Raw genomic sequence first — 27889 nt, forward strand, 5'->3', positions numbered from 1 at the left:
GATTCCCTCCTCCAACAGCCTTGGTGTATTTTCTCGGTGTCTCTTACCCCGTGTGACCCAGCGTCTCGTCCCTGCTGTCTGCCCCTCCCCACACGGGTGTCTGCTCCTCCCTGCCAGGTCCCCAGCCCTCCCCGGGAACACTGTCTTCCCTTCGCCTGTGTGGCCTCCGAGCCCCTGACGGGACGGACAGCTCCCCGAGAGCCCCCACCCCGGAGGGCTGCCAGCCTTGCCCAGCCCCAGCCAGTGGCCCCAGGCTGGCTCGTGCAGGCATTTGCCGGTGTCAGGTGTGACGATAGTGGCAGCCGGGACCGAGAGTTGGGGCCCAGCCTTGGAGATGTGTGAAAGGCCAGTGCTTCTGGGCATTTGGAGCACTACAGCGTCCGCGGACGGCTGGGAAGACCTGGCTGGTGGACAAGGGGGTGGGGAGGTCACCCGCCCGGGGCGAGCAGTGACCAGAGGAAGAGGAGCAGAGCCAGGGTCCTGAGTCAGTGGGGAGGGGAGCTGCTGGGGATGAGTGGTAGCACCGGACGAGGGGGTCAGGTGGTGAGGGCCGAGGAGCGGCTGGGCTGGCGGGGCAAGGACACCCAGGCCCGAGGAAGGTTGGTCCTGCGTCTTTCAGGATGCGGACGTCCAGACTGGGTCGTGGCGGGGTTGGGGAGGGGAGGGCATTGCCGGGACGGCCCCCTGCAGGCGGGTGCAGCCACACAGCCCACGGGGCCCTCCTGTGTGGAAGGCAGCCAGTCTGCACACTGTGTCTGGTCTTCGGGGTCTGCGCTGTGTCTCTGGAAGTCAGAGGGCTCTGCTGTTCCCTTCAGCAAATCACCCATTACCGGGGCCTCAGTTTCCTCATCTGTAAAATGGAGCAGTGAGGGCGCCTCCCTCCTGGGAGGGGGAACGCGGCTCAGTGCAGACTGCCTGGGGCAAGGAGCGGCCCCCGATGCCTGTTGGCCTGCCACCTGGACCCCCTGCCTGCCACAGCACTGAGTGGGGACCCAGGCGCCTCCTGCGTCCACTTCTCTTCTGCCCCCGCGTGCTCACGGAGAGAGGAGAACGGAGCGTGTGTCGTGCACCCCGGCCCAGTGGGACAGCGGCTCCGTGCTCTGGGGGCCTCCGGCAGGTGTTTGATAGCGAAGTGCTGCGCGTTTCTCGTTTTGTTTTACGAAGTAGACGTTAGCCGTGTGAGGTGACGACCAGAGCCCCACTGCTTTGCTTTCCGGTGTGCCCGTGAGCGTGGGGTCTCTGTGCGGGGGTGGAGCGATTGCAGGTGGGTTGCTTTTGGGCCACAGACCCACCTCAGGCCAGGGGAGGTGGTCGGTGCAGGTTGGAGCCGCTCTGCCCTCGGGGCCGAGGGCTCTGAGTGGTGAGATACGTGGGCGACTCTTACTTCTCAGTCCGTGTTGCTGTCCCCGGGCATGTGCTGCCAGCACCGCGTAGGAGAGCGCTGCTTCCGGAGGCTCGGAGAACGGGCCTGTCCTCGTCCGTGAAGCGGCCCTTTAGGCTTTCTGATGTGACAGGGACGTCGTTGCCAGAATAAACAGGCAGAGCCTCAGCGTGCTGCTCTGAAGCCAGCGCGCGGCCTCCCTGATGCAGGGAAGGCAGGGAGGGAAGGCTTGGGCGCACAGGCCCTCGCGGTTCGTGGGGAAGGTGCGGACTCGGGGGGCTCACAGGCCCTCCCGCGCTCCCTCACGGCTTTCAACGCGTCTTTCCCCGCCCGTGCCCCCCCACTCCGCCGGATAATAAGATGCTGTTTTATTTCATAGAAGTGACACTCAGCTCTTCTCAGAGAAGCAGGGGAGAGGCTGTTTTGTTTTATGGCCTGACATTAAATGCTACAGCAGCGATACTAAAAGCATCCCCACTGAAGGATGGTGAGTGCCCATCCCTCTTGGAGAGGTGTCTGTGTTTGAAAGCAGGGTGCAGATGAGTTGACTGCTGAACAGGAGGAAGTATAATTTTGCCGGGAGATTTTTTTATGTGCTCGTTAATGGTAGCCGTGTATCATAAGAGGTAGGAGAGCTGAAGGTTTGTCAGGGGCTTGGAAATTCTGGTGTCCTAAGGAAATATCGAGGAGGCACTCACCTGTGTTTTTCTCTTACTCCTTGGAGACAGGCCTTTTCTTTTTCCCTCCATGCACGCGGGCACCGAGAGGCCCTGGGCAGGTGAGCTAAGAAGAGAGCGGTCATCTTTGCACCTTTAGTGAGGTGGGTCCGCCCTGAGGGGCCCAGGAGCTCAGAAGATGCTGTGGCTAGAGGACTCAGGGCAGGCCGTGTGGAGGGAGGGGGTTTTGCAGGGGAGGTGAGAGCCAAGACCGCGAGGAGGAGAAGGGGCCCAGCCGTGGGGGCTGAGCCCCCCGGGTGTGGGGTGTAGGGGGCACCCACTGCCGTGAGCCTGGAGCACCACTGGGCCTGCGGTGGAAGCCCTTGTTCTCGGGGGCTCCCGGGTGAGGCCCTCTTTTCTCTGTCCGGTCACACTGGCCTCTCCCGGCAGTATCTCCGTGTCCCCTGAAGGAGGCGTTAGTGTAAATTGTGTGGAGCCTCCACCCCCATGAGCAGAGTGCCTTGTGCGAGCGACAGGGTTTGCACTTTACAAAAGGGCATCCCGGCCGCAGCTCCTGGTGCCTGCACGGGGCGGGGGACGGGAGATGGCACCAGGACCTCATCTATTTTGTGGCTAAGTGGCGGTGAGGCTGAGGGTTGGGCCCGGCTGCAGTGTAGACAAGACTCCTGGAGGATGATGGCTCCCTTTCCGGGACCCTCAGGCCGTGGGAGGGCCACGTCCGGCCCTTGGCCAGAGCCTTGCTGCCAGGCTGTGTCCTGCTCTGTCCTCGACTCAGTAGGATGGAATGCCTCCCACTGTATATGCTTCTAATGAGAACATATATGTGTATGACATCATGGCCGATGGTGCAGAGCCGTTGAAAACTATCTCTGACTCCAAAGTGGCCCCTTTGCCATTATTATTTCTCAATGAAAATTAGCTGCTCGAGGTTACACAGCTAATTAGTGGCAGAGTCCTCGAACGCCACACAGAGAAATTTGCACTTGATCTAATAGGCAGTACTCAGTTAATATGTCAATTAACAAATACCTATGAAACGTCCACTTAAATACAAGCTACGGAGGACTACAGACGTTCTTTGAGCAGCGAGCTCTGTGTGCTTTTTTAATTTTCAGTCTGTTCTGAAGGTGGGCTGATCCCAGCATATAGTTTGGCAGCTTTCCCCAGACTGACCCAACACAGATCAAGGAACAGTGTAGGCAGCGGCCCCGAAGTCCGGCCCCGTCTCTCGTCACCTTCCAGCCAGCCCGGCCCCTTAAGTTAGTCGTGCTCGCGTTCACCTTCCCCAAAAGGGAGCGTGCTGGAGGCACTGCAGACTTTTCCGGGGAGGAGTCATGTCACAGGAGAAGGCCCCCAGTGCTCCTCTCCGGGTCAGCAGAGCCGTGCTCCCTGGGCTCCTGCCCTTCTCAGGACCTTCCGGAACCTCCCAGGAGGAGGGAGAGCGGCCACGGTGCCGGCACCAGGTGCTGCGGCTGGCACAGCACGTTGGTAGTTGATGGTGCACGGGCTCCCCCGAAGGAAGAGTGGACAGAACAGGAGGTTTTCCAGGCTGGCTGACTGCCAGCCCCATCGCCGACCTCTGTGACCTTGACCCAGTTTTCTGACCACCCAGAACTCCAGCTTCTCCCCTGTGTCGGGGCGTAGGCTGACTGCAGTTCCTGCCGACCTGAAGGTCTGCGCATACGAGGTACGGGGCTTAGCCTGAAAGCCTTGCAGGAACGTCGATGCAAAGCTCACGCTTTATACAAATGCCAGTTACGCCCTCTCCCGTCCACCCACCTGCCCGCCCACTTTGTTCACTGAACAGGAGCCCGTCAGGGCAGGAGAGGAGAGATGCGCCCGCACTTCCACACTGTCCACACTGTCCACCAGGAGCTTAGTTTCGCTGACACAGCGACTTGGTTTATTGTAGTAAAAGCATCGTTCTCCTTGTCCTCGTCTTTCCCTCCCCCCACGCGCCTCCCCCCACTGTCATACCCTTGGGAGGAAGCCATGCGGTTAATTGGCCACGGGGTTCCCAGTACAGAGGATGTGACAGGCGGCCTTGGTTGATCGCGGCCCCTCCCTCGGGAAGGCAGGAATTTTGAGCCAGACCAGGGAAGGAGGAGGGCCACGACCGCGAGGGGTCCGCCGGCCTGTCTGCGGCAGAGGCCCTCCAGCTCTGGCAGACGGGCGGCAGGCCCTCTCTGGGGACGTGGGAGAGGACCGTGTGGGGCGGGAGGGCCTGGGCTTTCCAAGGGGAGAAGTCCAGGGGGAGGGCCAGCTCTGGCCCTTCCCCCGACGTGAGTACCTTCACCTCCTGCACTCCCTCCCTTCCTCCCTTCGACGGGGTTCGGGGTTCGCAGAGGGCACGTGTACGGCCTGCCTCTGATCAGGTGGCGCCCGGCTGGGCCTCTCCTCTTTGTCCAGAGGAAACCGTGTCCTTCTCTTGCCCGTGGACTCCAGCCGGAGCACCGGGCACACGGGTGCCACACGGGCTGGAAGGTTCACGCTGGCTCTTGTATCTACCCCTGGTCTCCTGTCCCAGGCTTGGCCGTTTGAGCGGTTTCTATCTGCTGATGCTGTTTTCAGCTCCCCTTTGCTCTTTGGTGGCCCGGAGTTTTTATTTTTCCGATCCCAATTTATTCTGGCCCTTTGCCAGTCTTGTGATTCAGATTATAGCAGAGTTGACTGGGGTCGTCGTAATTCCTTCGAGACCTCAGCACTCGGTTCCTACCAGGACAGAGAGATGAAAATGAACGTCTAATGTCTTTAGTTACAGATGGAAACGAATAAACCATAGTTCTTCCAGATAAGTTAATTATGACCCAATTTTCATTAGGTTCCGCTCAGCCGGAATGTGCTCGTTAGCTGACTGGGCTCTTCTGAAGCTGTTGAATTGGAGTCTCCAGGGTAGAGCCCGGCGTCTCTGTTTTAAAAAGTCCTCGATGACTTTGACGCACCGATGCTGAAGGTCCTTGCCAATCCTGAAGTCCCGTTACTTAATTTTATAATTCTTTTTTATTTAAAAATCAAAGTAGTACATGCATACAAGTTTTACAGCCACACCACACTAGAAAGTATATTAAGAGGGAGCTGTCTCTTCTCTCTGCCTTTCCCAGAGGGGCTACTCTGATTCCTTTCTTGTCTGTGTAAGCGATTTGTTCCCTGTAGTAGTTACAAATTTGCCAGTTACTTTTATTTGCTAAATTTTCTGTGAACTTGTGAGTTCATTTTTTTACATACACTCCAGTAGATCTGTCAGGCGCTATCAGGACTCATTCCAGTGCTCAGATAATCTGGTCGTTTTTTTAAAAACTACCCCTCTCCTGTTGAACCGTTTTCATCCTTAGAGCTGGCTCGTGGGCGTCTTGTGGTCTCTCTCTTTCTTTTCCTGGATCCTTCGTGGCCTTGTTTGGTGCTGTATTTCTCAAGAGGAGACCACGGGACAGATTTTGTGAGTGTTTGCGTGTCTGAAAAGACCTCTGTTTTATCCGCAGACTTGAACATCAGGCTGACGTTATCCTCACGACGGACGTGGAGGTGTTGCTCTGTCTGTCCAGCTTTCGTTGTCGCTGGGAAACCCAGAGACCGTCTCATTCCTGATCCTTTGTGAACGGATTCTTCTCCAAGGACTTTTATTTTCGGTCTTTTGTTTTTGGCGATTTGACTCTGATGTGTCTGGGTGTGAGTTTTCTCGGGTTAATCCTGTTGGAGGTTCACTGAGCTTCTCGAACCTGTAAGTTTATGTCTCCTGCCAGATGTGGGAAGTTGTCCAGCATTGTGTCTTCAACTGCTCTTTGAGTTCTGCACTTAATTTTCTCTTCCCTGTGAGACTCCGGTCACGTGTGTGCTGTCGTCCCCGGTCCCGTGAGGCTGTGTCCTTGGGAGCCATTCCCACTTCTGCAGGGAGGAGTGTTAGGTTCTTGCCAAGCAGGGGTTGCACAGGGGGCGGCCGGGGTGTCGAGGGAGATTAGCTGCCATCTCAACTGTGTGCAAGACGGTATTTGAGACGGATGCTTGGGGGCGTTGGGGCAGACTTAGCGTTAATACACGGAAAACGAGGAGACTGCAAACAGTTCGGGAAAGGTGTTGTGTTGGGGACTGTGGCTCAGCAGTGAACAGTCTTACAGCACACCTGTAAGGCTGTGTGACGGCGGGGGCTGCCGGGTGGCGGGTCCTGGTTGCAGGGAGGAAAGGCTTCACGCGGCGGGTGAGTCCTGAGCTACACTAGTGGCTTTTCTCGTGGTAGATCCTCTTTGCCTGGAGAAGCGACTGACGGACCTGGGGCATTTGGCAGGCGTTTTCTGGAAGGTGAACAGAGTGAGCCGTCACTTTAGGTAGACATGGAAGTATTTGTTGCCGGTGGTAAAATTTGAGCTATTAGGGAACGAAATGCCGAAGATCCACATGGCTCGGTGAGCCAGGGTTTTACAAGTGACCAGTGATGACGACACGTCATCCGTCGGTAGAGGGTCCATTCAAAGCGCACCACAGACTAGCGGGTTCAGTGCCGTAGATCCAGGGCCATCGCTGTGCTTTCAGACTCCACGTCACGCAGTCTTAAAGAAACTGCCGCGGTGGGGGTCGTATAGCATCCAAGAAGATAGCCACGACTGTCTGCAAAGGCTGTTTATTTCTTTACTTCTTTTGTTATTTTCTTAATGTTTGTTTATTTTCGAGAGAGAGTGTGAGTGGGGGAGGGGCAGAGAGAGAGAGGGAGGCACAGAATCCGAAGCAGGTTCCAGGCTGGGCTGTCAGCACAGAGCCCGACGCGGGGCCCGAACTCACGAACCGCGAGATCACGACCTGAGCCGAAGTGGGACGCTTCACCGACTGAGCCACCCCGGGCGCCCCTACAAAGGCTATTTAAACCAGCCTCTCCTTCCCGGCAGCGTCTGTGTGTCCGTGCGTGAGGTGGGGTTTTCCTCCTCTGTGTCGGCGAGGACCACGTTTTGTGACAGATGAGCGCAGAAGCAGGTAGTGCAGTCCAGCTGTCATGTGTTAAACCAGATACTAAAGAAAATTTCTAAAAATTGTAAGGCAGTCCTGCTCTTTTCCTTGATTCCTTTTTTTTTTTTTTGCAAAACAGTCATTTTTCATAATAAGTATCTATGTTCAAATGTAATGAGTTGTTATTACTTTTAAATGAATGAATGAAGAACTCTGTTTAAAATTTCTCGTTTGATTTTGAATACAGCCAATACCAATCAATAGATACCGCCGCTTAAACATTGTTTGGGGTTCTGCATAATTTTCAAGGGTGCACAGGAGTCCCGAGACCAAGTAAGTTTGAGGAGTTGCTGGTTAGAGTTATTTGCACTAGAATCCACTCCCGAAACAGGCGGGTGAGCCACTAACACACGGGTGTGCTTGTGAAACTGGTTTTTGCGCGTAGGCGAAAGTTCGCAGACGAACGCGTCACCATGGTCGTTCTGTCCTCCTCCCCGTCCTGTTGCGTGAGGGCTGTCGTTAGAAGGTGAGGGGACTGCCGCGTGGCCCTCCCTGCGGCCCCTCCTTTGCACAGCCTGCGGGCAGTGTGGGGGTGAGGCAGTGGGGATGCAGGGAGACCGTGAGGCTGCATGGTGAGCACAGGGACGGGAAGACACAGGGCCGGTGGGTCCGGTGAAGGCGCTGTTCTCTAGAACGGTGTGCGTTCTGGCCTGTTTGGGGGCGTAGCAGCTCCCTAGGTCTGGTGATGGCAGAAAACCCCAGTTGTGTCTTGGGTCCGAGGTGGCCGTGAAGTGAGTGATGGCGGAGGACGCAGCGAGAGGCAGGCCTGGCGGGGAGGAGATGCACGGATAATGAACTTTCCCCTTTTTATTGCTTCTTCAGATCCTCTGTCGATGGGGCCTCAGAAAGCTCTGGAAACCATCGGTGCAAATTTACAGAAGCAGTACGAGAACTGGCAGCCACGGGTAAGCGCGTTTCCTACGCTCTCCTCTCCTCTCCCTCCTCCCTCGTCTCCCTCCTCCCCCTCCTCCCTCGTCTCCCTCCTCCCTCCTGTCCCTCCTCTCCTCTCCCTCCTCCCTCGTCTCCCTCCTCTTTCCTCTCCCTCGTCTCCTCTCCCTCCTCCCTCCTCCCCCTCCTCCCTCGTCTCCCTCCTCCCTCGTCTCCCTCCTCCCCCTCCTCCCTCGTCTCCCTCCTCCCTCCTCTCCCTCCTCTCCTCTCCCTCCTCCCTCGTCTCCCTCCTCTTTCCTCTCCCTCGTCTCCTCTCCCTCCTCCCTCCTCCCCCTCCTCCCTCGTCTCCCTCCTCCCTCCTCCCCCTCCTCCCTCGTCTCCCTCCTCTCTCCTCTCCCTCGTCTCCTCTCCCTCCTCCCTCCTCCCCCTCCTCCCTCGTCTCCCTCCTCTCTCCTCTCCCTCCTCTCTCGTCTCCCTCCTCTCTCCTCTCCCTCCTCTCCCTCCTCCCTCCTCCCCCTCCTCCCTCGTCTCCCTCCTCTCTCCTCTCCCTCCTCCCCCTCCTCCCTCGTCTCCCTCCTCTCTCCTCTCCCTCCTCCCCCTCCTCCCTCATCTCCCTCCTCTCTCCTCTCCCTCCTCTCCCTCCTCCCTCGTCTCCCTCCTCCCTCGTCTCCCTCCTCCCTCGTCTCCCTCCTCTCTCCTCTCCCTCCTCTCCCTCCTCCCTCCTCCCCCCTCCTCCCTCGTCTCCCTCCTCTCTCCTCTCCCTCCCTCCCCTCCCCTCCTCCCCCTCCTCCCTCGCTCCTCCTCTTCCCTCTCCCTCCTCCCTCGTCTCCCTCCTCTCTCCTCTCCCTCCTCCCCCTCCTCCCTCGTCTCCCTCCTCTCTCCTCTCCCTCCTCTCCCTCCTCCCTCGTCTCCCTCCTCCCTCGTCTCCCTCCTCCCTCGTCTCCCTCCTCTCTCCTCTCCCTCCTCCTCTCCCTCCTCCCCCTCCTCCCTCGTCTCCCTTCTCTCTCCTCCCCCTCCTCTCCCTCCTCCCTCCACCTCCTCCCTCGTCTCCCTCGTCCCTCCTCCCTCTTCTCCCTCCTCTCTCCTCTCCCTCCTCTCCTCTCCCTCCTCTCCTCTCCCTCCTCTCCTCTCCCTCCTCTCCTCTCCCTCCTCCCCCTCCTCCATCCTCCCCCTCCTCTCTCCTCTCCCTCCTCTCCCTCCTCCCTCCTCCCCCTCCTCCCTCGTCTCCCTCCTCCCCCTCCTCCCTCGTCTCCCTCCTCTCTCCTCTCCCTCCTCTCTCCTCTCCCTCCTCTCCTCTCCCTCCTCCCCCACCTCCCTCTTCCCCCTCCTCCCTCCTCTCCCTCCTCTCTCCTCTCCCTCCCTCCCCCTCCTCCCTCTTCTCCCTCCTCCCTCCTCCCCCTCCTCCCTCCTCCCTCCTCCCCGCTCCTCCCTCCTCCCCCTCCTCTCTCCTCTCCTTTTCTCCTCTCCCTCCTCCCTCCTCCCCCTCCTCCCTCCTCCCCCTCCTCCCTCTTCTCCCTCCTCCTCCTCCCCCTCCTCCCATCGTCTCCCTCCTCTCTCCTCTCCCTCGTCTCCTCTCCCTCCTCCCTCCTCCCCCTCCTCCCTCATCTCCCTCCTCTCTCCTCTCCCTCCTCTCCCTCCACCCTCGTCTCCCTCCTCCCTCGTCTCCCTCCTCTCTTCTCTCCCTCCTCCCCCTCCTCCCTCGTCTCCCTCCTCTCTCCTCTCCCTCCTCTCTCCTCCTGACGGGGGCACCGCCTCCAGGGTTCACATAGCCTTCCAGGTGAGGGCTCCTTACAGCCCTGCGCGCTCATCCCTGGGGGACTGGACACCACTCGCTGCCGCCCATGCCCCACCCCCCCACTCCGTGTGTGCAGGTGGTCCGGGCCACGCGCCCTCCAACTCGTTCTCTTGCCTGAGTTTCCCCCACAGTCTTTAGCAAATGAAAAGCGTTTTTCATGGTACTCTTAAATCATGGCTTTTCTTTTGCACAGGAAATGCATTTTCGGTAACTTTTCTGCAGCCCCAACTAGTCAGAGCCCTTCTTCAGTTTTCAGACAGTCGAGAAAAACACTCCACACTCAAAAGATGACCTATTATATGCTTGGTCTTTGATTCAGAAGGTAAGGTTGTTCGTAGGGAGCCACTCCCACTTACCGTGCCTTCCGCTGCTTGTGTCTTACAGTTTGGGGGTTTTGTTGTTTTGAAGGAAAGTGGCGTGGGATGCGGTGACTGTGACAAGGCGCTTGTAAGATCTTAAGTTATTCATAAGCCACCCCGAGACCCGTTTCCTTTGGCCTTTCTCTTTAGCTGGTTTGAAGATTTAATGGTTTTAGTAGAAGATTAGAAATTTGGGGTGTTTGTGGAGGTGCCTTTGTGTTCAGCTTTGTGTAGTGGGCTCTGGACTTCTCTAAAGGGCCTGACGGGGAAGGTGGGGGCCCGTGGCCTTGCGGGCGCCTCCCCGGACGCTTTGCCATCCTCGGTCCTCCGTTTTGAGCCTCGGCTTCATGGAAGCAAGTGGCTTAGGGCCCCCGGCGAGGCCTGCCTGCTTGGGGTCTTTGTCCGTGGACCCCTTGCGTGATCCGGAGTTTAGGGAGTCTTTGCATTGCTTTCACATTCTAAGAGAACAGCCAGAGTGAGTCTGTTGGTGCCTGCGACCGTGCCCTCGGTGGCTTCCGCTGCCGCCCGTAGTCCTGGGATGGCTGAGCGGTAGTGACCGTCTCTGTGTCTGGGGGTGCGTCTCGTCTCGGTGCCCCCTTTCTGACTTGTCGACTCAGCAGCCGCAGACTCTCATTCTTCAGAAGGCGGTTTCTTAGGGTGGTTTTGTTCCGTGCCTGAGGGCTTTGCTGTCTCCTCTTGATGGTCCTACAAAAACCCAGGAGCGTTTCTCTTGAGAGTGTGATGCCTTCGGGAGAGGTTTGGATGGTGCGCCCCTTTGAAAACAGCTGAGATGCCTGCTGTTACCACTAGGAAGTAGCTTCCTTGGGGACTCGGAAGGCCCCCCGGGACCTCAGCGACGACACCCAGGCACCCAAGGGTGCACGCGTGGTGCAGACAGCCTTTCAGGCCGCGTGTGACCGCACATAGGGGGCACGCCACCGGCATCTGGAAGGTGGAGAACCAGCAGTGTTTGGATGTAAGAGAATGCCTTTCTGACTTGCCTACCCCTGACCCTGTCCCGGGGGGCACTTACCTCCAGGAGAGCGCAGCCCCTTGAATTCAGGTCTGCCAGCCGTGTCCTTCACAGGAGGGGCTCCGCCATTTTAATTAACTGTTAAAGAAATACCACATGAGAAGATACGGGCTTCAGAACGCGTGTCTGATATTCCAAGATATTGTATTGTAACGTGTACTCCATTTGCTATGATTTGCAGTTTTGTGTTGGTTTTTTTTTGGAGTCCTAAGCTGATTTGCGGCCAGCTTTCTTACTAGTTTAGCTTGGTAGGCATGGGCTAGTTCACGCTAGCTGGCAGTACGTGGAATCTTCGAAAGTAGGATCTGTTATTGTTTTTAATCTGAATTTCTAAGAGCAGATCTCTCCCATGGCATCTGGAAGAGGCATTACCATGTAAGGCAGGCAGCATTTATATATAAGGAAATGACCGCAGATCCAGAAATGACGATAGAATCAGTGTAGGGTTGAGAAGTTCCCTTCTCGTGGTGGCGGGAGGGCCAGCCGCGGGGGTGGGGGGTGGGGGGGGCGAGTCCGCCGGGTGGACGGTTGTTAGTCTGAGAAACGTGCTTGAAGCGAGTGGGGTTTCCAGAACGGATCTGCAAGGTAGTGTTTGGAAGGAGAGATTCAGTTCACAAGGCTGACGAGGGAGGATGTTTCTAGATCATAGGGTACTTAGGAAAAGCGCCCGTGGACCGGTGCAGGCGGGACCCCCGTCGGGGCGGGGTTATGGAGTGGGCTTGGGATGCGGGCCAGCGACCCCCGGAAAGACGCAGTCCGCGCCGACGGAGTGCGATGGTTTGCCTGCAATCGGGACGCACAACCACAGCAGCGAATACTTAGCGTTTTCTTTTCTGAATGTCAAGATGATTGCGTTCATTTGTAAGTACCATAAAAATGTTTAAAATTTTGCTGCTTCCATCTGTTGGTGGCTTCCTCTGTTTCAGAAACGAGCCTCAGGTAATGGAGGCAGCAGGAGACCTGACGGGCTCGCTGCTGTCGGCCGTGGGGCTGTGCCGTGTGCACTGGGTGATGATGGTACGTGCCCCGGAGCGAGCGGTGCTGCTCTGCTCTTTGTAACCTCCCGTGGGTCACCGGAGAGGGAGGGAGGCCCGCCTCGTGCCGCCTCATCGAGTTCGCACAAAACATGAGGCAATTACCAGGCTCCGATGTTTGTGTACAAGGTGCCTGTTCCTAACTGTAAATCAGGGTCCTTTGAAACATTGCAAAGCTAAACACACAGCACGTTATTGCATTCTACAGGGCCCTCGAGTGTTGGGCCGTAATAGAGGTCGATGTGGCGTCCGCAATAAAACAATGGGAGCATCATTAAATTTCTAGACCTTTGGTGTGGATGCCCACAGATCTGGTTTTCTCTTTGTCCGTACCCCGGACCGCGAGACTCAGAAAGGTGGGGACATAAGGTCGTGTTCGTTAGTGTATTCGTGCCTCCGCGTTGCCGTGGGCAGGACGGGCTGGGGGATCGCGCGACCCTAACGCCACACGGGAGCAGCAGAGAACTGACCACGGCAAACCTGTCCACCTCGCGTCTTGGAGAGTTGATGTCCGTCCTCGTGCTCTTTCCTCCTTGTTTTTCCAGCTTTATTCAAGATAAAACATCTTGATAAAGGTGATTTGGGCTCAGGAAGGAATTTAGAGAAGTCAGGACGGCGCTTTTTTTTTTTTTTTTTCTGCGGTGGCCAGACTCTCAGGCCCAGATTTCCTTTCCAGGCCGACTGAACCCTTGTCTAAATAATTTATCAGTTTGCCGCTGGTGAGACCTTTCTTTTGATTAAATTTAAGGCTGTGCCCTACTGCCTCGTGGGTTCATAAATCTGTGTTCTGCGGGAGGTGGAAGGAGGGGCGCCAGCTGCTGTCGCGGCTGCCGCCGGCTGCTGGTCCCGCCAGGCCTCGCTGCCCCCTCGTCGGGCCCCAGCTGAGCGTACAACTGGGCGACGGGACTGGGGGATCCAAAGCACTGCGTACCCCGTGAAGAGCTCGTCTTTCTCAGCCTTTTTCTGACAAGTTGGGGGGCTTCTGGCACAGGGTGTAACGGCCGGAGCCGATGGGGGGGCGGCAAACGGGGGTCTCTTCCTGTTGGGCTTCCCCCAGAGCGCTGCGGACCACGGCCCCTCTCCCTCTCCTCTGTTGTCGGTGGGGGGGGACCCTGAAGCCACCTGATGCTGGCATGTTTATAACTCACTAAGGGGAAGGGACTTGAAGGTTTCCACCCGGGCGGTATCTGCATTGACCCCTGACTGAGTCCATTTTGTCCCGGGAACGTTCCAGTTTGCAGAATGCCCTTTGGGGCCTCGCCGGAGCGCCCCTGGCGTGTAGGAGCTCCTTCTGGAGCCAGGTCAGGGTGTGCCGGGCTGGCCCGCCTGTGCGTGGCCGCGGGCCCTGCAGGTACATCTCGGGCCACACGGGACAGTGGCTTACGACATGGTGTGGACTCCGTTCCGCGGGCTTGAATTCCATCCCGCCCTTCAGTCGACCGTGCTCCTCAGGTTGTTGGCGGTGGGCGAGTGGCCTGGCACGTTCTTACAGTGCTGCCCGCCCGGTGGAGTACGTGCGGGCGGGAAGTCTGTCTGGGACAGAGCAAGGCCCCACCGCCTGGTCATCGGCCAAGTAGGAGTCACTGCTGCACTTGAACCAAAGCGACTTTGCTGTTGGTCACAGGGTTGCCTGCACGCCACTGAGCGTGTGCTTGGACCAACGTGGCTCGTCGCCGTACCGTATGGTGGGAGGGGGCGTCTGGGGGGAACGGGGCCTAAGGCCAGCGGACAGCTTCGTTCCTCCTTGGGGCCCACAGGCTTGTCCTGTAGGTGTGAGGCACAGGTGTTTGCCAGCCCAGTGCTCCGGTGCGATGCTGTTCTGGTGGGGCTGTGTCCTTGCCTCCTCCCTGCAGCGGGGCTGACGGCTCGGCCCTCGTGCTGGGGGTGCTAGGGAAGCGGCTCTGCCCGCCCGGTTGCTGGGACGGGCTCCAAGCCCGCTGCGCTGCTGGGTGGCCTGCCCCCCTGGCCTGTGGTTTCCCTCCTGGGGCGGGTCGCGGCGCTTGAGACCCACGGGCTGTGGCTCGTCCCTCGCTGGGGGTGGAGTAGGGGCAGAGCAGCGTATGTCCGCGCTGACAGCTCTCCCCCCGACTCCCTCGGGTGTTCCGGAATGAAGTTCCTACAGGGATGCGGTCAAGACTCGTGAGTGGGTGGGTTCTGCCTCGTCGTGGCATTTTCAGAGTCCGATGTGGACTCTCGAGGGAGGGCCCAGCCATGCCGTGGGACTGTGCTCCCCGGCCTGGGGGTGCTCTGAGGCATTTGTAGTGACTCCTGTTGGGCCGGTCACGCTTGACCTTAGTCTCAAACTGACATGGTGGCTCGGCAGTGAAGATGCCCCACGAGTCACCCGTGATGCCACTGTCACACCGTCATCCCGTCCTGTTGTCCCCCAGGCCGGCCAGCTCCCCTCTCCCTCTCCCTGCAGCAGCCGGCTTCCTTTTCTGTTGGTCCCAAGGTTGGGCTCTGTCCCCCTTGCCAGTGTTTCTGTGACACATTGCCGGTGAGGGCACACGAGCAAAGGGAGAGCTGGGGAGATGGCCCCCACTCGATACAACTCCCCCCGGCGGGAAGCACTTCGCATCAGGTGCTCATGACGTTTGCACGGCGGTGTGGACAAAGCCTTCTGTCCCGCACTCCCCTTCACCCCGTCCTCTCCCTGCTCGCCCGACCGCCTCTCCACGCGCAGCGTTCACGGACGGTTCCGGTCGTGCAGCCCGGCCCGCGCGCCACCCCCGTCCCCAGAAAACCCGTTTCTCCCCGGCTCTTCCTGCCGAGCCCGCCTGCCACCGCGTCCAGCAGAGCAGAGAGGCGGCCGCCGCCCAGCAGCTTCGTGGCGCCGCCGATAGATTGTTGGCAGAAGACGACAAGCACATTGAAGCAGGGGGAGGGGGCGACCCTGCAGGCCACGCGGAGGGGTGAGCAGCCCGTCCCCGGCCACACGTCCCGGCCGTCTGGGGCGGTGTGTGCGCATCGCCTCGTGTGGTGCCACCGCCGTGCGGCCCCCGTGGTGACCCCTGCCTCTGCCGTCACGGGGCGGCTGGCGTGGGCGCGGGAGAGTCCTGGGATTTGGGCCCACGCGGCTTTGAGCGGTACACCGGCGAGCGTGGATTTCGGGCCACTGCCAGGGAGGTGTCTCCACTGTAGCCCCTCATGTCTATGTGGCTGTGACCCCCCCCCCCCCCCCCCCGCAGGCGTGGCCCCTTGCACCCCTGCCCCCACCCCGTGGGCCGCTGGCAGGTGGGCCTGGGCTGGGAGGGCCTAGCAGGTGGCCGCCTCCTCGCTGCCACTGCACTGGTGGGGGGTGGGGGGTGGGGGCTGGGGGGAGGGGGGGCGAGGCCGTGGCCCGGGGGCCGTGGGAAGAACGTCGACGTGAACTGTCGCTTTGCCGCTTCCAAGACGTGAACGTTGAGAGTTTACGCTGAACTTGTAGGGTCTGTAAGCGCCAAAGGTGGGTTCACGGGGAGGAGAAAACGAGGTGAAATGTGGGTTCAATGGCGGGGGGGGGGGGATGCGGTGGAGCCGGTGGTGGGGAGGCCCGAGCCCCTGGCACAGAGCTCCGTGCTCCTCCTGCTGGGACCCCGCTCCCGCCCGCCCCCGCGCATGACTTGCTCGAAGGATCGTGTTTAATAGCGAAACAGGGCTGGACCGTGTCCTTAACAAGCCCACCGGGGATCTGGTCTCAGCCGCGTGTGTGACACATGGCAAATGAGGACCGGTCGCCTTCTGTGAGGACTGCAGCTGTAGCTCCGATGTCTGACGCGCCCAGACCGCCGGTGCGGCGGCTTCCCCGGTTAACCTGGAGGCCCCGATGCCGAGCCTTGTGCACCCGGCTCTGGGGGGAGTGGGGGGGGGGGTTGCCGGGGCGGGAGCGAAGGTGTCTGAGGAAGTGCTGGGAAAGTAGAGGATACAGAGCCTGAAGCAGGGGACTCGGGATTGGGGGTGGCCGCGAGGAGCCCACCGTATGCTCGCCATACGCAACTGCGAAGGGCTGTCAAATCCGGTTCCAGCCGGAGGAGAAAGTGCGGCTCCAGGGCGATGGTAACAGACTGGAGGGGAGGGGCCCCGTCTGCTCGGCTTGACTTCATTCCGCCTGGAAAGCATCTGTCACAGGGGTAGTTGTGAATCGGGGGTTCACGACAGCTTCTGGGTGCCCCTGTCTTAAATGTCAGGGGTTTGCTGTAGGTGTGGCATGTCACGGAGCTGTGAAAAGGGGAAATGAAATTCACATAGCATGATATTACGACGGGAACCGCGCAGCGCCTGGCCTGTGTCTGACTGACTGCCGTCACCCGGCACCGCGTTTCCGAGACTCGTTCGTGTGCGTGCGTGTTGTCGCATGGATCGGCGTCTGGGGGTTTTCACGGCTGGACAGACGCTCCGCGTCGTGTTTGTCCATCTGTGGGTGGACGTTTGGCCTGTTTCCACCTTGTGGCTGTTACGAACGATGCTGCTGTGGACATTCGTGTACGGGTTCTTGCACGGACATACGTTTTCAGTTCTTTTGGGTACATGCCTAGGCGAGGAATTGCTGGCTCGTATGTAACTCTGTGTTTACCTTTTCTTTTTTAATGTCTGTTTATTTTTGAGAGAGAGAGAGAGAGAGAGAGAGAGAGAGAGAGCGCGCGCGCATGTGCACCCACACGCGGGGGCGGGGCCGAGAGAGAGAGGGACAGAGAATCCCAAGTAGGCTCTGAGCTGTCAGCCTGACGTGGGACTCAGACTCACGACTGTCAGATCGTGACCTGAGCCAAAGTCAGATGCTTCACTGACTGAGCCCCCCCAGACGCCCCTCTGTGTTTGCCTTTTGGAGGATTTCCCCGGTCGTTTTCCATCCTACTGGCGACATTTGACAGTTCAGTTTCTCCCCGTCCTCACCAACACTTGTTTTTTTCTGTGTGTTTTGTTTTAAAATTATTTCGATGACGGCCATGCCGGTTTTGGTTAGCATTTCCCTAATAACGAAGGATGTTGAGCATCTTTTCATGTACTTATTGGCCATTTATTTGCACATCTTTGGGAAAATGTCTCTTCAAACCCTATACCATTCTTTACTTGGGTTATTTTTCTTTATTGTTGGGTTGTAAGAGTTCATAATGGACATTTCAAATTTTTTTTAATGATTATTTTTGAGAGAGAGAGAGAGAGCAAGTGATCAGGGGAGGGGTAGAGAGAGGAGAGAGAGAATCTGAAACAGGCTCCAGGCTCTGAGCTGTCAGCACCGAGCCCGACATGGGGCTTGAACCCACGAGCAGTGAGATCATGACCTGAGCCAAAGTTGGATGCTTAACCAGCTGAGCCACCCAGGCACCCCCATAATGGAGATTTTTAAATCAAGTAAGCCATAACTTTAGTCATGAGGACTTGTGTCCTTTCTAAATAATGTATGTGGTGTCTCATAATAACGTTATAATAACGTTACAACATATATAATATAACACACAACATATATAACATTACCTCATAATAACACTTAGGTCCTAAATAGTCTTCGGCCAGTTTGATTTGTCCCACGTATGAAATTTTTATTAAGAGTCTCCGGTAAGAGCACAGGGGACTTAGGAGGGAGCGGTCTGGGATAGTTAGGTATGGCCAGAGGGTTTTCTGTGCCTTAATAACCCTAAAGAAATTTGTTTCACAAACACTGTCCTTTCATTAGTGCACTTGATGGCCGCGTTCGTCTGGGAGCAGGGAGACCTGTGACCCCGGGGAAATCTCCAGAATGTACTTGAGGTAGACCGCACTAAAGCCAGATCATCCTCTCGGAGGTGAGCAGTTTGGACAGCACGGGTCTGCTGTGTCCAGGGCACAGGACTCGGGAGATGGCGATCATGGTGGGGGGGCGGGGATCTCTCTGTGTGTTTATCATTGTGAAAATCGGAGGGGTCTCCGTTTCGCAGCTCTGCCGCTCCTTTTAACGTGCTTATGTTTCTACGTGCCCCGCCGACGAGAGTCCTTCACCTTTTAAGTTGAGGGGAACGGCACGGTGTACTGGGGCCTTGGGAGCTCCGCGGGTCCTGGGACACCTGTCCGGGGGGCTTCGGGCTGGTGGGCTCACCCAGGGCCGGGGGCTGCTTTGCCGGCAGGGGCAGGCCCAGTGAAGAGCGGGCTCCAGCTTTGCCGCGTGGACGTCGGCCCCCGGCGGGGGCGGCTGCCTGGCGGGGAGGGCCAGCCAGAGTTTCCAGGTCTTAGGACCGCACGTTCCACCCCTGGGCTCCCCCCTGTCTGTCGGGTCTGGCTTTGGTCGCCAAAGTGGTCGGCCGCCTCGCCTCTGTTCCCCCAGAGCACTGAGGAGGGGCTCAGATGAAGCAGAGGATGAGAAGGGCTCTTGGTGTACTGGGTGACCTGAGGCCGCTCTGCTCGCCCGTCCGGGGCACGGCCAGGAGCACAGGTGCCAGAGGAGGCCCTGAGCTACGGGCTCCGGGGGCTTCCGTTCACGTGACGGTGGACGCATCTGGGTGTATGTCTGGCTTCTTTTATATCTTAGTTTCGTCTCGTCTGTGTCTACTGCCTTTTCCCTTGCCTTTTATGTTAACCAGGTTTCAGAACATTTTTGCACGTCCCCTTGTGTTAGTGCCGTGTGCTGGTGCAGGGTGACCCCGCAGGTGACTGTGTGCGCGTCCTGTGCACTGTCCTTCAGCTGAGGTCACGCCGGGCAGCCTGCGCCTCAGCGTGTACTTGCCCTGCCCTCCCCTGCGGTCCCACCAGCGGCTCTGCTCCGCGTGCAAGGCCGTGTGATTGTTCTTTTGCCCTCTTTACTCCTTCCTGCATTTCTGTCCCTTCTGGGATCGTTTTCCTTCAGTCTGGAAGTTTTAAAATATTTCTTTTAGTGTGAATCTTTAGGCGACACATTATTTAGTTTTTGTCTGAAAATGTTTTTATTCTTCCTTCGTTTCGTTTTTGAAAGATCGTTTTGCTGGGTGTGCAATTTTATAGCGATTTTTTTTTTCTTTTCAGTTTAAGGTCCCCCCACCCCCGCCATTTAAAGCAGTTGAAAAGTGGGGCGCCTGGGTGGCTCAGTCGGTTGAGCGGCCGACTTCGGCTCAGGTCATGATCTCACGGTCCGTGAGTTCGAGCCCCGCGTCGGACGCTGTGCTGACAGCTCAGAGCCTGGAGCCTGTTTCAGATTCTGTGTTTCCCTCTCTCTGACCCTCCCCCATTCATGATCTGTCTCTCTCTGTCTCAAAAATAAATAAACGTTAAAAAAAAATTTAAAAAAAAAAATAAATAAAGCAGTTGAAAAGTGTGTTTGTCTCATCTCCGGGCGTCTGTCCTGTTGGAAAGTTGGCCGTGAGTCTTCATACTTGTCTTTTCAAGGTGCCCCGTTTTCCCCCTCTGGCTGATTTAAAGCTCTTCTCCTCACTCGCTGAGATGCTCGTAGGTGTGGTTTACGTTGTGTTTATCCTGTTTGGTGCTCTGCCGTGTGGGGCCTGATGGTTTTCATCAGCGTCGCCACAGACCCTGCTCCGTGTGTTCCCTCCGATTCAAGGTTGTGAGACCTCGTGTTCCCAGTACGTCTTACCTTCTGTTCAGCGTTGTGTTTTTCCTTTCCGTGCTTTTGTCTGGATGTTTTCCCGGGACTGCTGTGCAGCTCTCAAACCCTCTTCTGCTGTAGTGGCCAATCTCCTGTTTAGCCAACCTACCATTTTTTTTCTTTCGTTGTGTTTTTCTGTTCCATCATTTCCGTTAGGCTCTCTGTTGATTGCCGGTCTCTGGGGGAAATCTCCATCTTGTTATGTATGATCCTGAACACATGGGCTTTCAGCACTAGGATGCCCGTTCTTCTGACACAACGTCTCCGAGACTGGGAAGCGTGTTTTTGACCACGCTGACTGCTGTGTGTATTGCTGGAGTTGCCCTGTGTGCACGGGGGTGAATTCCGTGGTGTGACTGGGCACGGTCAGTGTTTCGGCCTGCCAGTCGGGGAGCGGGTGTCAGTCGTGATTGTGAAGCATCTGTGCACGGGGTCCGTGGCCCGGAAGAACACCACCCACCCTCCGGGCCTGCGGGGCGACGCTGAGTGAACCCGTAAAGTCGACTCCGAGAGGACCTGCAAGTGTGCGGAGGAGGTGCTGGGGCACCTAGGCCAGAGCTTGTCTGATTGAGCTGACGATGGCTCTGTTACCAAGTATCAGACAAAAATTCCAGCCGGTGAGAAAGCACTGTGTCAGAGCTTAGTTGGCAGCGTTGTTTTCCTTGGTGACACATGGTGCAATAATGCATCTTACGGTCTTTGGATCTTGGGTTTTAGGAAGTAAATAGCATCTATTTTATACAGATTATAGCCATACTTTTTGAGGAGCAGAGCTGGGGACAGAACGATCCTCCTTGGAGTTTAATAATGCAGAGAATCCCATTCTCCACCCTGTGGCCCCCCACCGCTTCCCATTTTGTTTCTGTTCTGATCTCCCTCGGCAAGGGGCTTGCAGGGACCGAGTACACGGAGACAGAGGCGGTCAGTGATTGGTCTGTATTTGCCACTCTCCTAGTAAGTGACGGGAGATGTGAGTTAGTGTCCTGTCGCCCTGAAATCCTGGATGCGGCCACCCCGTGATCCGTGATCTCCGCTCCCGGGACCGTCTCAGATGCGTCCCCTCCTTCCACTTCCAGGGAAGGAGGCGTAGAAGGTGGGCTTGCCCGTTAGGCACTGGGGGTGGCCCGCCTGGCCTAGGTTAAGCTTCGAGGCGATTGGAAGTGACTTGTCAGAGTCAGTGTGGATGCTGGGGTCTTCCGCGGGGCAGACCGAGAGGGCACGGCCGTTCCGCCTTATCGCACGAGGGAGACGGCGAGGGCCACACGCAAGGTGGCGTCTTGGAGGCGGAGTTGGACCCCAGCGGGAGCCCCCGGGCCCAGCCTGCTCCCGGCACGGCCCCTCACGTCTGCTTCCTCACCGCCGCTGCGCTGAGTTCATCCTTCAGCTGGGGAAGAGCTGGGCGTTTGCAGCCACAGCTCCGGCTTTCCTCTTCACTCCGCGCTCTCTTCCTGGGCCTCAGGGCCCGAGACGCTCCTCGCAGAGATCTGACGCGTCTGTCAAGGTTCTCACGGCTTTCTGTGGCCGTCGTGAAAGAGGCCTTTTCCCTGCGGTCCCTAGTGGGTTTTTAGAACAGGGCTTCCGGCCGCCTGTTGGTTGTTATGCCGTCCCCAGACACCTTACTCTGCGGCCCTGCGCGGGCTGTGACGGGCTGTGACGGTGCTGTGGCGGCCCTGGGCGGGCCGAGGCGGCGATGCGGTGGCGCTGTGCAGCCTTGGGGCGCCAGGACCGGCACTCGGCCCCGCCGGAGACTGGCCGCCTGCCGGCCCGGGCCGCCGGTGTCCGGTCCCGCGCACAAACTTGCGGGGGTGCAGGAGGGTCTGTTCTGGTTTCAGTTCTATAGATTTCACGTCTCTTTAAATCTTTAAAAATTTAGAACATCCTTTTCTCTTCATGCCATTGCGCAGACGATTTTTACAAGTCATTTTGGACGTCGTTTAGCGAAGTCAGGTGCACGGCCAGATCCAGTCTTGGGGCTGGTGAGCCGTGCGAACGGTGCGCCCCCTTCAGGACGAACCGGAGGTGGGGGCGTCGGTGACCCAGGAAGGTCCCTCACCATCCCCGTCCGTTTCCGTCCGCCCCCCGCATTGGTTTTGCCCGACCCTGACACGCAGGACTCACGCCGGGTCATCCTGCCTCCTGTCGCACGACGCGGTTTCTGAGACGCGGTCGTGTTGCTGTGCGTGCCCGTGGCTCGTTCCCTCCGTGGCCCAGGCGCGTCTCACCGTGTGTCTGGGCCACGACGCGATCCGTTCACCCGCTGGTGTGCGGTTGGGTAATTTCCAGTTGTGGCCTTGGTGAAGGAGGCCGCCGTGAGTGTGGGCGTAAAAATGTTTGCGTGGGCCCGTGTTTTCATTTCCCTCGGGCGACTGGGAATGGGCTTGCGGGCCGTGGGGTCCTTGCATGTTTGCTGTTCTATTTTGCGAGCAGCTCTCAGTTGGCAAGATGACAGAGGTCACCCGTCTCCGTGCAGAGCCAGGTGGTCTGCGGGGGGCTCTTACTCGCAGTTGACTCTATGCGCACACGTGAGCTAAGGAGACGGCTGGCTCTGAAGCAGTGCTCAGGTCGCGGACGTTCTCGTCCTCTCCCGCAGTACCCGTCCCCGGCGGTGGGGCGTGAGCGGGCCGCGTGTGCTGAGAAACACGGCCAGGTTCAGAGGAGAGTCAGGTGAACTGCTTCGCCCGCTGCTGGGCTTGGAAAGAGAAGGTGAGCCCTCGGCAGCCCCTCCTCTTGCAGGGGTGACTCTGTCCCCGCTGCGCCGTGCTTTCCCTTCGTTCTCTCCGGGGTTGACCGCGCAGGTGGGTGCGGGCCAGCAAGACCCCGAAGGGACCCCGGTCAGCCGGCCCTTCCTGACACCCGTGTGCTCCTTCACTCAGCGTTGCTTTGGTGCCTCACTGGGCCGCTTTGGTTGTCAGGACCCCGCTGCTCTGCGTGTTCTGCTAACAGACTGGAAATCTGGGTCGTCACAAACAATCCATCCAGGAGAACTGTTTCCCTCCTCTCCCCCCTTCCTTTCCCCTCTCCTCCCCTCTCTCTTTTTTCTTAATATATTTTTTAACATTTATTCATTTTTGAGAATGAGAGAGGCAGAGCACGAGTGGGGGAGGGGCAGAGAGAGAGGGAGACACAGAATCTGAAGCAGGTTCCAGGCTCCCAACTGTCAGCACGGAGCCCGACGTGGGGCTCGAACCCACGAACCGTGAGATCGTGACCTGAGCTGAAGTCGGACACCCAACTGGCTGAGCCACCCAGGCGCCCCTCCTCCCCTCTCTTTATCTGCCCTCCTCTCCCCTGCCTTCTTCCCTCCCCTTGTCGGTTTACGGGGGCCCGCGGCCCAGGACCACAGGCGCCCGCGCCGCCCACGCGGACCCTGCGCGCCGCACGCGCCCGCCCGCCCCACCACCAGCGCCCGCCGGCGCAAGCAGAGTTGCCGATCAGGCGGACGAACCCCCGCGCTACGAACCCGCGGCTAATAGCCTCCCAGCCCCCCCCCGAAAACCACAACAACCCCCGTTCCCGCTCACTACGGTCCCTTCTACCTCACGGCCCCCTCTCCTCCCTCCTTCTCCTCCCTCCCTCCCGCACCTCCCTCCCTCCCTCTCCTCTCTCCCCCTCCCGTTCTTTCTCATTCTCCTCTCCCCTGCCCTCCTCTCCCCGCTCTGCCCCAGCTCTCCCTTCGCCTCCCCCTCTGGTCTTCGAAGGAGCACTTAGCGGCATCACAATCCTTGACTGGCAGGCTGGGGAAGTGCCCTTAACGAAGAGGTAAGAAAGAAAGAGCCCAAGTCCTTGCCTTTTCAGAGCTGCTCGATTAGAAGAGGGAACATTCCTAACAACGTGGGCTGTGATAACTGTAAACTGCCTGAGATAAATTTATAGCGTTCATTTCCTTCAGAAAGACCTAGAGTTTTTTTGACAAGGAGAAATATGGTTTTATACATTTTATGTCCGGAATATTGATACGGTTTTAGTCTGCATTACTCCTCAAAAGGAATGAAGTTTTGTCTTTTTTCGGAGCTATGGAGACCTTCTTGGTTTTTACTCCTTTTATTCCTTTGTGCTTTTCCTCATTTCTCCCCTTGTGTTCCCTCATTTTCTCTGCCAGTTAAAGTACTTGGAAGGAAATCTCTGAAGTACGTTTGCTGCTGTTGGCCGTGGGGGTGCACGCTCCTGTGGGAGCCCGGCCTGCCTTTCCCTGGGGTTCCTCCTCGTCACCCCAATTAGCCGTGTGCCGGCTGTTCCCCGTCAGAGACCCCCAGGTCTCCCGAGAGATCCCCAGGTCTCCCGTGCAGGAGAACCTCCACGGCCCGGAAGCCACTTGAAGACACTGCCTAATTACTGCCGTGTATCCTGACCACTGTTCTCACTTCTTCTGAGGACTTTCCCTTTGAAAGTGGTGTAAGCGCCAGGAACGCGAGGAAGATCTTCATGGGAAGTCGGGAGGGTGTCTTGCTCGTCGGCTGGCCCCCAGACCGCTCCTTGTCTCCCTCCCCGGCCTGTCTCCATGAATCCTGTGTCTGTTGTGACGCCGTGACCGTCCTATTCATGGGGATCGCGGGCAGGCGCAGGTTTATTTTTGGTGGTTCTCTCCAGAGAAGAACTGTGTTTTCTGCCTCTTTCAGGAAGACATATTAGAAACGTGGCTCTCTGGCGTTACCTAAAAATTGCCTTTCTCCAAATTGGGCTCTCAAAAATAGAGTATTTCCATTATTTTCTCCTTCTCCCTAGTACAAATTTGAGGACTCTTCCCTCCCCCGCACCCAGCCTCCTGGGGACAAAAAAGATGGACGGTAGAGGAGGTCCTAGGACAGATTGCTGGCGTCTTCAGGATAAATGAGAAGGCGTAGGCTCGTAGCAAATGTAAGTGATCCGGAATCGGATCACCACACTGGTCAAGGTACGGGAGAGGCAAGAGCATGAATCATGCCTGCTCGAGTCAGTGCAACAAAATTTTATGGAGTGTGTGTGCCATATATGGGGCGCTTTCCTAGTTGCTGTGGGTGTGAAAATAAGATGCTTCCTCCTGGCCAAGAGCTCCAAGCCTTATAGGGAAAGTAGACATTAATTCATTGATTCATGCGTTCATCCGTCGGGATTACACTTGGCTCAGATTCTGAGCAAAACCAGGTATGGTTCCTGCCGTTGTGGAGCGTGGAGTGTCGTGGGGGAACCGGGGAGCAGTCACGCAGTCCTTCCGAGGGACAGACAGCAGCAGACCGCGAGAAGTGCCCGAAACGAGGAGTACGTTCCGTGCACGTGGCTGAGGGCTGTCCTGACCGGAAGTCACACGGCATGCACGTTGTGTTCCTGGCGGAGTGCTTGCCGGGCCAGAGTGCTCCCCGCCGTGTCCCAAAGGAGGGATGCGAGCCGGGCAGCACCTCCCCGTCGCTGTGCGCACCCAGACTCGGGAGGGGCGGTGCCTGCCACTTGCCCAGCGCCCTCTGTGTCGCTAGGGCACCGACTGGTTGGGGCGTGACGTTCACAGGAACCCGGAAGATGGGGGTGACCATCCGCATTTACCTTTACCAGGCTGCCTGCCCGGAGAACATTCTGCCCAGTTCCTCCCTAGGCGCCCGCTGACCTCTCCATACCTGTCGTGGTGCCTCCAGTGTGTGCAGGGGGTGTGGGGCCACCCCGACTTGGAGGGGCTACTTGTCCTCCAGGGGCAGGGGGACGGGCAACTGAGGGAAACCCCGCGGAGTCCGCGGCGTCTGGGCTCGGAGCCCGGGATCTGGGGAGCCGGGGACCCAGACGTGGCCAGGTGGCTGCCGCGCAGGCAGGGCGCTCCCTCCCAGCCTGTGGTTCCTGTGTCCTTGGAGCAGCCCCAGGTCCTGGGAGAGGCAGCAGAGAAGGACGAGGCCGCCGTCCCACCGTTCTCCAGCTTCTGCTGCTTCCGAAGGTTTTCCTCTTAGCCCTTCTGACCAAGGTGCGCAGAGGTAACTGCCAGCGTGGGAGAACGCATTCTCCCATTTCAGGGACGTTCTGTGGCAGTTCTGTGCCTGACTTGTTCGTCTGTACGGTGTCCTTCCCAAGCTTGTCCCCCTTATCTCCGGGGACAGCAGGTTGTTGACAGCTGCAGACGGTGCTAATACTCTCTCTGGCTTCGTGGTGAAACACGGGGCCCCTCGATCGGCTCTGCATCCTTCACGGGGCGGCACGAGATCACAGGACCCGGCGGGTGTCAGAGACAGAACCGGGGACAGAACTGTCATCGTGTGGCTCCGCCCCGTCGGTAGCCTTGTTTGTTTGATTCCCGCCAGGGACCCAATATCCTGAGACAAGAGAACCTTCTCGTGACACCGATTTAACGGGAGAATCCCGGAGGATCTGCCGTTTTGCCAGCAGCTTGCATGCCTCGGGCAGAGGGACCCTAGACGGGAATCTGGAACCGAGGGAGCTTTACTGTCAGCGCAGTGTGGAAACCACGCAGCAGAAACGTGTGGTTTTCAAATGGGCGCTCGAACCTGGGGCTGTCCTCGAACGCAGCTTTCCGGCACCGGAGTAGGAGCAGTTCCCGCACTTGCCTGTGATGCAGGTCGGGTCTGGGGAGGCGGGGCCGGGACCGCGGCCCGTCGGGGAGGCTGGGCTCGGCTGCACCGACGCCTTCTGCCTTCCGGGGTGCTCCCCGGCCCTGCTTCACCAGCCGCCGGCCTTTGTGAGCTCAGAGGCAAATTGCTGTCATTCGCGTAAGCCCCGAGGCCACTTCCTGAAGACCCTGAGTCCGTAGAGCCGACTGTGAGGTTTTGCCGGCAGGGCGCGGAGCGGAGGCGGCCGTAGGCGTGCGGGCACGACCGGGGACGGTGCCCAGGCGGGCGGTCACCCACGGCACACGCTCGTTCTCCTGGACGGAGCCCGCAGGGGCGTCCTGGTGCACTGCGGGGGAAGGGACTCACAAGGGGGCCGTGTTCGCGGGCCCCTCGGCTCTCCATTGGGTGCCTCACGTCTTTTGAACTTGACTCGCGCTGTGCGTGTCGTTTGCGCGGTGAGGGTGCCCTGTTTCAGAGGCTTATGGTAAATTTCATGGCCCCCTTCCTCATTTATTTTGGGGGAGAGGGCCGCGGGTCCGCCGGGCACGGGCTCCGGGGCGGCGGGGTCTCTCTGCTTAGGCGCGGGTGTGCCCAGCGCCTGGCACGGGGCCTGGCACGCAGGACGCGCCCATCCGTCCTCGTTGGCTTTGCTGCGCCCACGGCCCGGCTCTTAGCCTGCGTGGTCTGGCCTCGCCCCCTGCTCGCGCCTTCCGTTGCCCCTGAGCACAACCCCCTGCGTGGCCGCGAGGGGCTCCTCTGTTGGGGGCGCACGCCGTGAGCCCTGCCCAGGCCCTGTCCTCCCGCAGACGCTGTGGGGCCCAGCTCTTGGCCCTTGCCCTCCTCCTCTCTCTCCGCGGGACCGAGTCCCTCCCCGCTCTCCCTCCCCTCCCCTCTCCCCTCCTCTCCCCTCCCTCCCCCACTGCCTAGGCTTCCTCCGTACCCAGGCTCCGTGAGGGTCACATTTGCGGGGTGAGAGTGTGTGAGTGTGTGACTGTGCGTGTGATTGTGGGATCGTGTGTGTTGAACGTATGTGACTGCGTGTGTGTGATCACGTCTGTGTGTGAGGCTGTGAGTGTGGTCCGTGCGTCTGCCTGTGGGAGACTGCGGCGGTGTGGGCGTGTCCAGCTGTGCGTGTGTGGGAGCGAGTGTGGGTGTGGGCGTGCGTCCCCTGTGAGGCGTCCGGTGACCCCACAGTTCCCTCCAGGTCCAGCTGCCCCCCGTCCTGCCTGTGCTGTGCATGTCGCGGGGTGGAGCGGTTCACAGTGACTTCGAATGGTTAGGACAGCGTTAGAGAAGGCGTTAAGAAAGGGGTGGGGAGGGTCCGGCTGGACGGATGAGGGGGGTGACTTCCGGCCCCTGAAAACAGTGGTAGGAGGCCAGCGCCGCGTGTTTGGGTGACTGTGGCGCCCGCGTGGCTGGCGTTGTCTCAGGCTCTCCGTTTACGGTTTTAATTTGCTTTCCAGGCTTATCCGTGGTCTCCTTTCTGTCATTAGTCATTCCATTTGGCCACGGAACCCACCTCCTCTGCTTGGAAGATGGTGTAAACGAGGAAGGCACTGTCCTGTGCAGGGCGCACTGCGCACAGCGGTGACAGTGACTTACGGAGGAGGCGGGAACGGTCGCTGCTTAGCGCTCACCTGCAGGCTTAATTCCAGAGTAGCTGCCGTGACCCCCTCTTCCC

General features: G+C 58.5%; 1 protein-coding gene across 1 annotated transcript in view; it reads left to right on the forward strand.

Moving 5' to 3' along the window:
* Positions 1–27889, forward strand: part of RPTOR (regulatory associated protein of MTOR complex 1) — a 334568-nt gene that overhangs the window by 76686 nt on the left and 229993 nt on the right. Inside the window, 1 exon segment of the mRNA XM_030297026.1 lies at positions 7873–7955. Within this exon segment, the coding sequence (XP_030152886.1) occupies positions 7873–7955 (83 nt within the window).

The sequence above is a fragment of the Lynx canadensis genome, chromosome E1, assembly GCF_007474595.2.
Source record: "Lynx canadensis isolate LIC74 chromosome E1, mLynCan4.pri.v2, whole genome shotgun sequence".
Taxonomy (NCBI): Eukaryota; Metazoa; Chordata; class Mammalia; order Carnivora; family Felidae; genus Lynx; species Lynx canadensis.